This window comes from Schistocerca americana, chromosome 2 (assembly GCF_021461395.2).
Source record: "Schistocerca americana isolate TAMUIC-IGC-003095 chromosome 2, iqSchAmer2.1, whole genome shotgun sequence".
NCBI classification, from domain to species: domain Eukaryota; kingdom Metazoa; phylum Arthropoda; class Insecta; order Orthoptera; family Acrididae; genus Schistocerca; species Schistocerca americana.
The window spans coordinates 1,019,549,069-1,019,563,247 of NC_060120.1; the positions used below are offsets into that span (position 1 = coordinate 1,019,549,069).

Here is a 14,179-nt window from a genome sequence, read left to right on the forward strand (position 1 = left end):
GATGTGTACAGAATATAAATTGAAGGTAAATCTAAGAAAGACAAAGAATAGCAGAAATGAGATCAGCAATAAACTTAACACCAAAATTAGTAACCCCAAATTAGATGAAGTGAAGGAATTCTGCTTCCTTGGAAGCAAAATAATACGTGATGGAAGAAGCAAGAAGAATATAAAAAAGTAGACACACAGGAAAAAAAAGAGGGCATTCCTGACTGATAGAAATGTAGGCCTACTAGTATTAAACATCAGCCTTAAATTTGTAACACAGCTCAAGCTCTTTGTTAGGTTGGAAAATGACAGACTGTGAATTGCGAGTGCCAGGAGATATGGTACAAGAAACCGCCATTTAAATTTCATGGATTTCGAAAACATCGTTCTTGTGAAACACAACTAGTTCTTTATTTGCATGAAATGTTGAGCACTGTTGAAAAGGGATTTCAGATTGATTCCCTATTTCTGTATTACCAGAAGGCTTTTGAAACTGTACTACACAAGCGGATTGTAGTGAAATTGTGTGCTTATGGAATATTGTCTTAATTATGTGACTGGATTTGTGATTTCCTGTTGGAGAGGTCATAGTTTGTAATAATTGATGGAAAGTTCTTCGAGTAAAACAGAAGTGATTTCTGGCTTTCCCCAAGTTAGTGTTATATGCCCTTCGCTGCTCCTTATCTATATAAACAATTATGGAGACAATCTGAGCAGCCATCTTAGGTTGTTTGCAGAGGTCACTGTCATTTATCAACTAATAAAGTCATCAGAAGATCAAAACAAACTGCAAAATGATTTAGAAAAGATATTTGTATGGTGTGAAAATTGTGATTTGACTCTAAATAACGAAAAGCGTGAGGTCATCCACATGAGTGCTAAAAGGAATCTGTTAAACTTCAGTTATATGATAAATCAGTCAAATCTAAAGACCATAAATTCAACCAAATACCTAGGAATTACAATTATGAACAACTTAAATTGGAAGGAATTCATAGAAAATGTTGTTGTGAAGGCTAACCAAAGACTGCGTTTTATTGGCAGGACACTTAGAAAATGTAACAGATCTACTAAGGAGACTGCCTACACTACGCTTGTCCGTCCTCTTTTGGAATACTGCTGTGCAGTGTGGGATCCTTACCAGATAGGATTGGCAGAATACATCAAAAATTTCAAAGAAGGGCAGCATGTTTTGTGTTATCGTGAAATAGAGGAGAGAGAGTGTCACTGAATTTGTACAGCATTTGGAGTGTACATCATTAAAACAAAGGCATTTTTCGCTGTGGCAGAATCTTCTCACAAAATTCCAATCACCAACTTTCTCCTCCAAATGCGAAAACATTTTGTTGACAGCGACCTACATAGGGAGAAACGATCACCATGATAAAATAATGGAAATCAGAGCTCGTACGGCACACTATACAAGATTAGAATAACAGAGAATTGTGAAGGTGTTCGATGAACTCTCTGTCAGGCACTTAACTGTGTTTTGTAGATTATCCATGTAGATGTAGATTGAGTAGGAAATATCTGAGAATGCTGATGTAGAGCAGAAAATAGTATGGGAATGAATCTTGGACTTTGGGAAAACTGAAAAAGTAGAGTTGCGAAGCCCTTGAGATGTTGGCTGTAGAAGGATGTTGAAAATTAGGAGGACTGACATAGTAAATGTGGAGAGGTTTTCTGCAGAATTGACGAGGAAATGAATTTGTGGGTAACACTGACAGGAAGAAGTGACAAGATGATAGGACATGTGTTAAGACATCAGGGAATAACTTCTATGGTGCTAGAGGGAGTTGCAGAGAGTAAAAATCGTATGGGAAGTTAGAGACAGGAAAATATTCACCAACTGGTTGAGGATGTTTGTTGCTACTCTGAGATGAAGACGTTGGCATAGGACAGGAAGTCATGCCAGAGCACATCAGACCAGTTAGGAGACTGATGGAGGAGCAAAAAATGAGCCATGATCCATAAAATTATTTTGGCCCTGGCAAATATCTTGCAAACTTTGGCCTAATGAGTTCTCTGTTTCTGAATACATTATGCATTTTGGGGTCATACTGATATCAGGATTTGGCACAATTATTTGAGCTGCCTTTTGCTCTCTGAGGGTACTTTCTATAACTCCATGTGGTCACATCACAGCTCATGGCAAATGCTGCCTATATTGTTTCACAAAGTGCACAAGTACCTGCATTGACTTTGTCAAGGAGGCAGCACTGCTATTGCTACTATGTCTATAAGATGCATTCTGCTTCCATCTCCCTTTTCGCAGTGTTACCACTCTATGAATTGTGTTTGAGGCTCCGCATGGAACTAGTGTTTCAAAATCTTGATTGTTCAAGCTGTGCTTAACATTTATGTTAGAATATTTGCTCCATAAGAAACAGCCCAGTTTCGTTGACTCTGCATTTTTGCTACTGTGAGTACAGTTTATTGAGTTGTAGAAGCCATTCTGGAGAGGAGGAAATTGAAGATAGCTTGAAATGGACAATACACATTTTTTAAAATTTATTTCTTACTTTGCTGTGTGTTCTCTTCCAGCTTCAGGATTACATTTCCGTTTTCTTTAGATATCAACAGTTTAGGAGTTACTGGTCTTTACAGTTGTAACAATTTCATTTATGCAACATGTTTTTTCACAGATACACAGATGACTGTGGAAACAATCTGAATGTGTTGCCAGTATTATACACAGCAAAACATTTGAGCTCTTTTCTTCATAGACATAAGACAGAAGATATTGTTCCTGAAGAGATTGTGATGGCTTGTCCAGATCAGAAGCTTCCAACAAGTGCCTCCTCCTTTCAGTGGTTGCATTCTGTAGCACCATTCTTCACATTAGATGGTGAGAAGGTATAGTAATCACTTGTCGGTGTTTGAATATATAATAAAATGTTGATTTGTAATATTGTGTAAGTGGAGATATTGCTTGTAGTTTGATTTTTATTAGAATGAATTGGTGAGAAGTGAGTGTTTGTTTATGTCTGTACAATGGGCTAATTAGTTTACAAAAATAACGAAACCTCCCAAAAGTGCACTTATGTGTTGCGTGTTGATGTTGGAAGTTCTTGAAGTTGGTCATAACCAGTGGGGTGACTGTATACATTAGCCAATAGAATTGTTGAATGATTTCTATTATCAGAATATACAAACTGATTACATTTGTTTTCAATGTGGGTGGTGGGAAGAAAACGAGTTGTGCTTACAGACTGGCTTGTAGCTTGAGGTCTAGGTTGGATAAAGATTATAACAGTTTAATTGAGAGTTGGTGAAGCCATTGAATGTGAGTGGGAAAAAACTAGGCGTGCTTATAGACTGACCAATAAGCGTAGCCCAAGGCCTAAGTGTGCTGGAATGTAACGTTTTGCATATGAGTTGGTGAAACTAATAAATCTCAACACAAAAATATTGTTTCCGTACACAGATGTGTAGTTTAGCCTGAGTTATACATTTGTCATATTGGGTGTTGAGGTTAAATTCTAATGCAATAGAACAAAATACCATATTATAAATTATGAAAAAGCAATCTTGATGGCTACCATCTGAACCATGATTTGTTGTATTCAGTTCCCATCTTTTGTCACGTGAGTCGTTACCAACCAACATCGGCATGCAATGCAAAAGCTGTAGATACAGTAAGTGCATTTTTACCTCAAACTGCATAGGTATAACAACTCTGTACAGAATCTCAGTTAAATTCGGTACATTGGACACTGAATAAATTCTAGGAACTGATCTACATTTTTGTTAGCCAGTAATAGCATGTTGTTGTTGTTGTTGTTGTTGTGGTGGTCTTCAGTCCTGAGACTGGTTTGATGCAGCTCTCCATGCTACTCTATCCTGTGCAAGCTTCTTCATCTTCCAGTACCTACTACAGCCTACATCCTTCAGAATTTGCTCAGTGTATTCATCTCTTGGTCTCCCTCTACGATTTTTACCCTCCACGCTGCCCTCCAATGCTAAATGTGTGATCCCTTGATGTCTCAGAATATGTCCTACCAACCGATCCCTTCTTCTAGTCAAGTTGTGCCACAAGCTCCTCTTCTTCCGAATTCTATTCAATACCTCCTCATTAGTTGTGTGATCTACCCATCTAATCTTCAACATTCTTCTGTAGCACCACATTTTGAAAGCTTCTATTCTCTTCTTGCCTAAACTATTTATCGTCCACGTTTCACTTCCATACATAGCTACACTCCATACAAATGCTTTCAGAAACGACTTCCTGACATTTAAATCTATATTCGACATTAACAAATTTTTCTTCTTCAGAAACGCTTTCCTTGCCATTGCCAGTCTACATTTTATATCCTCTCTACTTCGACCATCATCAGTTATGTTGCTCCCCAAATAGCAAAACTCCTTTACTACTTTAAGTGACTCATTTCCTAATCTAATTCCCTCAGCATGACACGAATTAACTCGAGTACATTCCATTATCCTCGTTTTGCTTTTGTTGATGTATACCCTCCTTTCAAGACACTGTCCCTTCCGTTCAACTGCTCTTCCAAGTCCTTTGCTGTCTCTGATAGAATTACAATGTCATCGGCGAACCTCAAGGTTTTTATTTCTTCTCCATGGATTTTAATACCTACTCCGAACTTTTCCTTTGTTTCCTTTATTCCTTGCTCAATATACAGATTGAATAACATCGGGGAGAGGCTACAACCCTGTCTCACTCCCTTTCCAACCACGGCTTCCCTTTCATGATTCTTGACTCGTATAACTGCCATCTGATTTCTGTACAAATTGTAAATAGCCTTTCGCTCCCTGTATTTTACCCCTGCAACCTTCAGAATTTGAAGGAGAGTATTCCAGTCAACATTGTCAAAAGCTTTCTCTAAGTCTACAAATGCTAGAAGCATAGGTTTGCCTTTCCTTAATCTTTCTTCTAAGATAAGTGGTAAGGTCAGTATTGCCTCACATGTTCCAACGTTTCTACGGAATCCAAACTGACCTTCCCCGAGGTCAGCTTCTACCAGTTTTTCCATTCGTCTGTAAAGAATTCGTGTTAGAATTTTGCACCTGTGACTTATTAAACTGATAGTTCGGTAATTTTCACATTTGTCAACACCTGCTTTCTTTGGGATTGGAATGATTATATTCTTCTTAAACTCTGAGGGTATTTCACCTGTCTCATTCATCTTGCTCACCAGATGGTAGAGTTTTGTCAGGACTGGCTCTCCCAAGTTTGTCAGTAGTTCTAATGGAATGTTGTCTACTCCTGGGGCCTTGTTTCGACTCAGGTCTTTCAGTGCTCTGTCAAACTCTTCATGCAGTATCATATCTCCCATTTCATATTCATCTACATCCTCTTCCATTTCCATAATATTGTCCTCAAGTACATCGCCCTTGTATAGACCCTCTATACACTCCTTCCATGTTTCTGCTTTCCCTTCTTTGCTTAGAACTGGGTTTCCATCAGAGCTCTTGATATTCATGCAAATTGTTCTCTTTTCTCCAAAGGTCTCTTTAATTTTCCTGTAGGCAGTATCTATCTTACCCCTAGTGAGATAAGCCTCTACATCCTTACATTTGTCCTCTAGCCATCCCTGCTTAGCCATTTTGCACTTCATGATGATCTCATGTTAGAGACGTTTGTATTCCTTTTTGCCTGCTTCATTTACTGCTTTTTTATATTTTCTCCTTTCATCAATTAAATTCAATATTTCGTCTGTTACCCAAGGATTTCTACTAGCCCTTGTCTTTGTACCTACTTGATCCTCTGCTGCCTTCACTATTTCATCCCTCAAAGTAACCCGTTCTTCTTCTACTGTATTTCTTTCCCCCATTCCTGTCAATTGTTCCCTTGTGCTCTCCCTGAAACTCTGTACAACCTCTGGGTCTTTCAGTTTATCCATGTCCTATCTCCTTAAATTCCCACCTTTTTGCAGTTTCTTCAGTTTTAATCTGCAGTTCATAACCAATAGATTGTGGTCAGTGTACACATCTGCCCCTGGAAATGTCTTACAATTTAAAACCTGGTTCCTAAATCTCTGTCTTACCATTATATAATCTATCTGATACCTTTTAGTATTTCCAGGGTTCTTCCATGTATACAACCTTCTTTCATGATTCTTAAACCAAGTGTTAGCTATGATTAAGTTATGCTCTGCGCAGAATTCTACCAGGCTGCTTCCTCTTTCATTTCTTAGCCCCAATCCATATTGACTTACTATGTTTCCTTCTCTCCCTTTTCCTTTTATAATTCCAGTCACCCATGACTATTAAATTTTTGTCTCCCTTCACTACCTGAATAATTTCTTTTAAATTTGTAGTAGCTTACCCGTACTCCTATTTTTTTATTCATTATTAAACCTACTCCTGCGTTACCCCTATTTGATTTTCTATTTATAACCCTGTATTCACCTGACCAAAAGTCTTGTTCCTCTTGCCACCGAACTTCACTAATTCCCACTATATCTAACTTTAACCTATCCATTTCCCTTTTTAAATTTTCTAACTTACATGCCCGATTAAGGGATCTGACATTCCACACTCCGATCCGTAGAACGCCAGTTTTCTTTCTCCTGATAACAACGTCCTCTTGAGTAGTCTCCGCCCGGAGATCCGAATGGGGGACTATTTTACCTCCGGAATATTTTACTCAAGAGGTCGACATCATCATTTAATCATACAGTAAAGCTGCATGCCCTTGGGAAAAATTCTGACTGTAGTTTCCCCTTGCTTTCATAGCATATGAGAATTAATTCAGGATTCATTGTTACATGAGCTTTGTAACAACACTGTAACAAGAAATTACAGTTTTGAAGATCAGTAAGAAACAATGAAGTCATCTTGGAAATAAATTGCATAGCAAACTTGGAAATACCCTCAAAATAATACAAACTATAGGACTCTTGTCTGTTATAGGTCTTTTAACAAACATGCAGCACTCAATAATTTGAGACATAATATCTCATGGAACATGCTGCTGCTGCTGCTGCTGCTGCTGCTGCTGCTGCTACTACTACTACTACTAGTACTGAAATCCGATATGTTTCTTGAAAAAATTCAAATATTTATTTTTACTCATTTGGTTTTTGGTCTAATTAGTTGTACTAATCAAGGTCTAAACTCAATGTACCAGAGCCATCTCCAGTGATTGCTAAACACCATGCAACTAGTTTAGAGGTAACAGTTTAAGTCTTAATCTCACAATCTCACATTAATCAATTTCAAATGAGCAAGGACAAATCTGCTAGAATCAAAATTAGACATTAATGGTTAAACACTAAACAAAATACTGAACCTAAACTTCTTTTTGGTCAAACTGGATAACAAACTGAACCTGATTCAACACATTGATAAATTATTCAAGAAACTTAGTTTTTCTGCTCGAAGCAGTATCTCTCACAGTGTTATCCTCATAACAGGAGCGTTGTCTTATTTTACATGTGTTCTCTCCTGGTTTTCTTAATAGAATTATTCTCTGGAGCACTGCAACTAAAGTAAATAAAGTACACGAGTAGCCATTAAAATTAAAAAATCAGGAACGAAAGCAAATAATGAAATTTCAGTTGTCATGCTTATACAGTATAGTAGGAAGAATATCTTTGCAAATCTGAAGGTTATTGGGGATATACAGGTGTGAAATTTAGTACACAGGTCTGTCACCTCTGGCGACAACAATATCGATAACCCAGCTGGGCACTAAGATGAACTGAGTTTGAGTGATACTGGTACGTCATTCCATACTTCTTAAACTCACAAGGGAACCTTCCCATTGCACCCCCCTCAGATTTAGTTATAAATTGACACAGTGGATAGGCCTTGAAAAACTGAACACAGATCAATCGAGAAAACAGGAAGTAGTTGTGTGGAACTATGAAAAAATAAGCAAAATATACAAACTGAGTAGTCCATGCGCAAGATAAAGGCAACATCAAGGGCAATGTGAGCTGAGGAGCGCCGTGGTCGTGTGGTTAGAGTGAGCAGCTGCAGAACGAGATGTCCTTGGTTCGAGTCTTCCCTCGAGTGAAAATTTTACTTTCTTTATTTTCGCAAAGTTATGATCTGCTCGTTCGTTCATTGACATCTCTGTTCACTGTAGTAAGTTTAGTGTCTGTGTTTTGCGACCGCACCGCAAAACCATGCGATTAGTAGACAAAAGGACGTGCCTCTCCAATAGGAACCGAAAACATTTGATCGCAAGGTCATAGGTCAACTGATTCCTCCACAGGAAAATGCATCTGATATATTCTATACGACACTGCTGACAGCATGTGCGTCACATGAGAGGAATATGTTGTCAACCCACCTAAATTGCACACTTGGCGAATGGGTAAAAAGATTCTACCTTTCCCGATTTAGGTTTTCTTGTGGATGTGATAATCACTCCCAAAAAAGTGATGAAAACATAAGAGTTTGTCAGATAAACTGCAACAAATGAATGCAACAGTTTCACAGTTGCACGGTTTTCCCAGTGCTCTGTCAAAACATATGTTTTTTATGTTTTCAAATGTTTCTGTGTGTAGACCATCAAATCCTGCATATGTCCAAGCAAATCTGAACATGGCCTGGAATTTTGGAGAGCGAAGTTGATTATGGGTGAGTGCCTGAACTTTGATAATTGTCTGAAAATAAAAAATTAAACTTTTCACTCGAGAGAGGATTTGAACCAAGGACCTCTCGTTCCGCAGCTTCTCACGTTAACCACGGGACCACGGCGCTCGTAAGCTCACACTTTCCTTGATGTTGCTTACCTTGCGCATGGACTACTCAGTTTGTATATTTTGCTTATTTTTTTCATAGTTCCACACAACTTCTTCCTGTTTTCTTGATTGATCTGTGTTCAGTTTTTCAAGGCCTGTCCCTGTGCCAACTTATAACTAAATCTGAGGGGGGTGTGATGGGGAGGTTTCCTTGTCAGTGCCAAAGTTCATCAATGATAGTGGCTGGTGAATGGTGATGTGCCAGTCTCTCAGCAACCCATGATGAGATGTTTTCATTGGGTGAGAGATCTAGAGACAGTGCTGACCAGGTAAACATTCGAATGTCCTTTGTGCCGTCTTGCATTATCTTTTAGAAATGCTTGAAGATGGGCATTGCCACCAGCCATAACACATCAAAAACCTATTGGTTGTTGTACAAATTATAAGCTATGTGAACCAGAGGCAATCATGTTGCATACCCAGTGGCACCATGTACCATCAGACTTTGTGCTAGACCCATATTTTATTTATTTATGCAAGTATTTAACTTGACAAAATCAGGGTCTTCAGGCTCTCTCTTACATCACATCAGAGATCCGAGTGGATAACCATTATGTGTGCAGTACGTGACCAATAACAGGGCGCTTGGTGAATAGGAACCCACATCCGGAAATGTACCATTCCCTTTCTACGATGGTTTCAATTCAGATGTTTAACTCGTCCATTTCTGCTTTAGGAATTAGACATGACGCAGTACATTAGCAGGCAACAATTCGAAAGGAAACATAAAAAAACCCATTTATTACTGAAGTTCATTTGTTTGTATTAATGCTTAAACATTGTGTTTACAGTATTTCAAAACAAAAAAGAACCCAGCTTATGGTATGTGCAGAACAGTACTGATGCATTACAACGGTGGCTTGATGTGGCGACCACCAATGCTGTTACAGACAGTGTACCTATGAAGCATGTTCTGATACACACTCACCATGCCACCCGGTGCCTCTTTAGTTTCTAGTGCAGTGGCCAGAACTTGTGCCAGCAGATCTTCCTCTGTCCCTACAGGAAACTTGTAGGTTGAACTTTGCATGCTACCCCACAAGCAATAGTCCATAGGAGTTAAATCTGGTGTTCTGGGCAGCCACGCGCTTGGATCGTCACAGCCACTTGGTTGGATCACCTCTGCTTATCCATCTTTCACCATACGAGGGCTATGCCGAAAGTTTTTAGCAGAATGTGTGAAAAAAATTTATTTGAAAAAAATGTTTACAACTTTTCAAAATACTCTCCATTAGCTTGTATACATTTTTCCATTCTCTGAAACCACTTAGAAAATGTGTCAGTCCAAACTTCTTTTGGGATGTTACTTAGTGCACTCTTGTACGCTGCAATGGCCTCTTCATCTGATGAAAACTGCTGCCCTTGAATTTTTTCCGTAGTCTTAGGGAACAGAAAGAAGTCACAGAGAGCCAGGTCAGGTGAACAGGGGGGATGGGGTAACATTCGCACTTTTTCCTTCTCCAGAAAGTCCATCGTTCTGGCAGCCCTGTGCGCAGTTGCATTGTCACGATGCAGCAGAAGGTGCCCACTCTTGGACTTTGGATGCTGCGACTTCCACGTGGTGATTGACTGTACGGCGTGTGTCCAAGGTCACAGAGGTGAGATGCCCGATCTTTGTGAAAAAAGTTGCCACCATCTTTTTTCCAGAGCTCCGACTTCGTTGAACTTTTGTGGGTGGTTCCTCCCCTGGAAAGCACCACACAGAAGACTGTCTCTTCGTTTCAGGGTCATAATGGTAGACCCACATTTCGTCACCTGTGACGATATTGTAGGTGTCTTGGGACTTCCCTTCATTGAATTTTTCGAGCATGAAACGACACCAGTCCACTCTCGCCTCCTTTTGGCTTTCTGTCAGGGATTGTAGCACCCAACGGGCACATCTCTTAGTAAGCCCTAAGTGACTATGAACGATGGTCTGTGCTGCTGTTGATCCAATATTTAGGGTCCCTTCAATGTCACAAAATGTAAGATGTGGATCTTCTTTGATCGTTTTCCTCACAGCATCAATGTTTTCAGGAGTCACAGCTGTTGCTGGCCGACCGGGACGAGGTTCGTCTTCAATTGACTGCCGACCCCTCGAAAACTCGCGAAACCAATTTCCAACTGTGGCCCTAGAAGGGGAAGCTTCACCAAAAACACGCAGCAAAGAAGAATGGCATTCTTCGGCACTTAAATCCTTTTTATAATCGTCAAAAATCATGGTGCGAAAGTCGCAGCACGGCAGCTCCATCCTCCACTGTCTATGACTCAGCACTGCCTGTGCTTTCTTACCGCACTGTGGGGAGATCACCGCAAGCCAGGGGCTGCGCGCAATCGTCCCAAGGTCAAAAAACATCACTCTTTCGAATGAAAACAACCTGATTGTCCTCTGCCTTACGGTTTACGGGCTGCTAAAAACTTTCTGCATAGCCCTCGTATCATCTCTTGAGATGTTTCCAAACCACATGTGAGATAAGTGAGGTGGTGCACCATTATGCTGAAGCAACTTTTCATGATGGACATTCAGAGGCACAGCTTCCAAGAACAGGTCCAATATGTTTTGTAGCAAGATCAAGTGTGCAGGGCCAGTTAGCTTGAGTGGAAAGAGGTATGGCCCAGTCAGCTGACCATTCAGAATTCCTGCCTACACGATAATATGAAACTGGTTCTGAAATCCCTGAATGTGCATGGCACGAGGATTTTCGTCTGCCCAGACATGGCTGTTTTGTGAATTCAGAACACACTTCCTAATGACCTTACATTCATCTGTGAACAGAACTTGATGTGGAAATGGTAATGTGTCAATGTAGTGGTGCAGAAACCTGTTGAGGAAAATCGGTTGGACTCATAGTGTGTACCTTTTGTAAGTGGTACAGATGTAATTGTTGCTCACACAGAATGTCCTAGACATACTGTCACTAACACCCATTGCACGCTCAATTATTTGAGTACTCGTTGACACGCTCTCTTCAACACGATGCAGTGCATCTTCTTCAAATTCGTGTGTGCAGCATTGCCATGGAGCAACAAATTCTACCTCCTCATGGTGAAGCTGTGTATTTCAGAGCTGCTGCGTAACTTTGGCAGAAAGTTTGTATGATGGCATGCTACATTGTGGAAAACATATGTGATACAGATGACTATCAGTTCTTCCATTGCCTTGAGCAGTGCCGTACATAAGGAGCATGTCTGTGTATTCAAAAAATGTGTACCAAACCATGTTTACTGTATCAGAGGTGCACTGACAGCACTGACATTGAATAAGTCTCCCAACAAGCCAGACATTATATGATGTCAGGTGACTGACTGACATAGTAGGCATCACCCTGTTTGCCATATTGTGTACCAGGTCTAGCAGGCCTGAGACTTTTCACTTTCCCTCAGCAGAAATTTACACATAACTCATCTGAATTAAAACTGCTGCAGAATGGAAGTGGTATGTTTCTGGACATGGGTTCCTATTATTCAAAATATTACACACTCACTGCCATCTAAAAGTCCTACAAGTTTGTAAAGGAGTTTTCAAACACCCTGTAATGATGATTTGTTAATAAGATTAACATTCCTTAAACCCCATATATTTATAATTTTGTTATACGGGGTGGCACATGAAAAACCAGGCCCGAGTACTAGACTGCCCATTGTCGCCCACCAGTTATCTACTTTATCAAAGCTGTTGCTTCCATTAGCTTATTTGTTATTTCTTTATTATCTAATTATTACATATATATCTGTTTGTTGTTGTATCTGCTTATGACAATAATTCATGTGTAATTGACTAGTAGTCTCTACTTGCAGCTGGTTTTTTGTGTGCCACACTGTAGAATACGAATAATGACATCTAGCAGAAGTGTGTGACAGTAGTATAGGAGAAATCAATGTTGAGAAGTCATTGACTGGTCATAGGAAGAGTGAGAAATAATAGGGTTAGATTAGCAGTTGAAATGGAAGAAACAAAACAGATACAGAAATGAATGAGGAAAGTGTGAGTGGTTTGAAAGAAAACAGCCAGGATATGCTGAGAGGGAACCTATGCCAGTGATAACAGCTTTAATCTCCTTTCAAATGCAGAGTGGTTTTGGGTAAGACACAGATTACAGAGTAGTTTGTTCCACATTCATATGGCTGAAACAGAGGATGATGTGGAGAAATATTTAGTGTTACACAAAGATACGACTGGACATGACCCGTTCTGGTTGTGCAGTTATGAAATAATGACAGGTGGTTAATATCTGAGAAGTTATATTGAAGGTGCTAGTGCTAAGACCCCCCCATGAACCATGGACCTTGCCGTTGGTGGGGAGGCTTGTGTGTCCCAGCGATACAGATAGCCGTACCATAGGTGCAACCACAATGGAGGGGTATCTGTTGAGAGGCCAGACAAATGTGTGGTTCCTGAAGAGGGGCAGCAGCCTTTTCAGTAGTTGCAGGGGCAACAGTCTGGATGACTGACTGATCTGGCCTTGTAACACTAACCAAAACGGCCTTGCCATGCTGGTACTGCAAACGGCTGAAAACAAGGAGAAACTACAGCCATAATTTTACCCGAGGGCATGCAGCTTTACTGTATGGTTAAATGATGATGGCGTCCTCTTGTGTAAAACATTCCGGAGGTAAAATAGTCCCCCATTCGGATCTCCGGGCAGGGACTACTCAGGAGGACATCATTATCAGGAGAAAGAATACTGGCATTCTATGGATCGGAGCGTGAATGTCAGATCCCTTAATCGGGCAGGTAGGTTAGAAAATTTAAAAAGGGAAATGGATAGGTTAAAATTAGATATAGTGGGAATTAGTGAAGTTCGGTGGCAGGAGGAACAATACATGTGGTCAGGTGAATACAGGGTTTTAAATACAAAATCAAATAGGGGTAATGCAGGAGTATGTTTAATAATGAATAAAAAAGTAGGAGTACGGGTAAGCTACTACAAACAGCATAGTGAATGCATTATTGTGGCCAAGATAGACACGAAGCCCACCCCTACCACAGTAGTACAAGTTTTTATGCCAACTAGCTCTGCAGATGACTAAGAAATTGATGAAATGTATGATAAGATAAAAGAAATTATTCAGGTAGTGAAGGGGGACGAAAATTTAATAGTCATGGGTGACTGGAATTATAAAAGGAAAAGGGAGAGAAGGAAACATAGTAGGTCAATATGGATTGGGGCTAAGAAATGAAAGAGGAAGCTGCCTGGTAGAATTTTGCGCAGAGCATAACTTAATCATAGCTAACACTTGGTTTAAGAATCATGAAAGAAGGTTGTATACATGGAAGAACCCTGGAGATACTAAAAGGTATCAGCTAGATTATATAATGGTAAGACAGAGATTTAGGAACCAGGTTTTAATTTGTAAGACATTTCCAGGGGCAGATGTGTGCACTGACCACAATCTATTGGTTATGAACTGTAGATTAAAAGTGAAGAAACTGCTAAAAGGTGAGGATTTAAGGAGATGGGACCTGGATAAACTGACAGAACCAGAAGTTGTAG

The 14,179-nt window shown here is 39.9% G+C and overlaps 1 protein-coding gene across 4 annotated transcripts in view; it reads left to right on the top strand.

Annotated features, from left to right (window-relative positions):
• Positions 1-14,179, top strand: part of LOC124594855 (CDP-diacylglycerol--glycerol-3-phosphate 3-phosphatidyltransferase, mitochondrial) — an 89,384-nt gene that overhangs the window by 5,234 nt on the left and 69,971 nt on the right. For 2 of the 4 annotated variants that reach the window (XM_047133316.1, XM_047133315.1), the window contains exon 2: positions 2,634-2,844. In XM_047133316.1, coding sequence (XP_046989272.1) covers positions 2,634-2,844 — 211 coding nt within the window. Of the gene's footprint in view, positions 1-2,633; positions 2,845-14,179 lie in introns of those variants that run through there. The other 2 variants (XM_047133317.1, XM_047133318.1) reach the window with 2 other exon arrangements.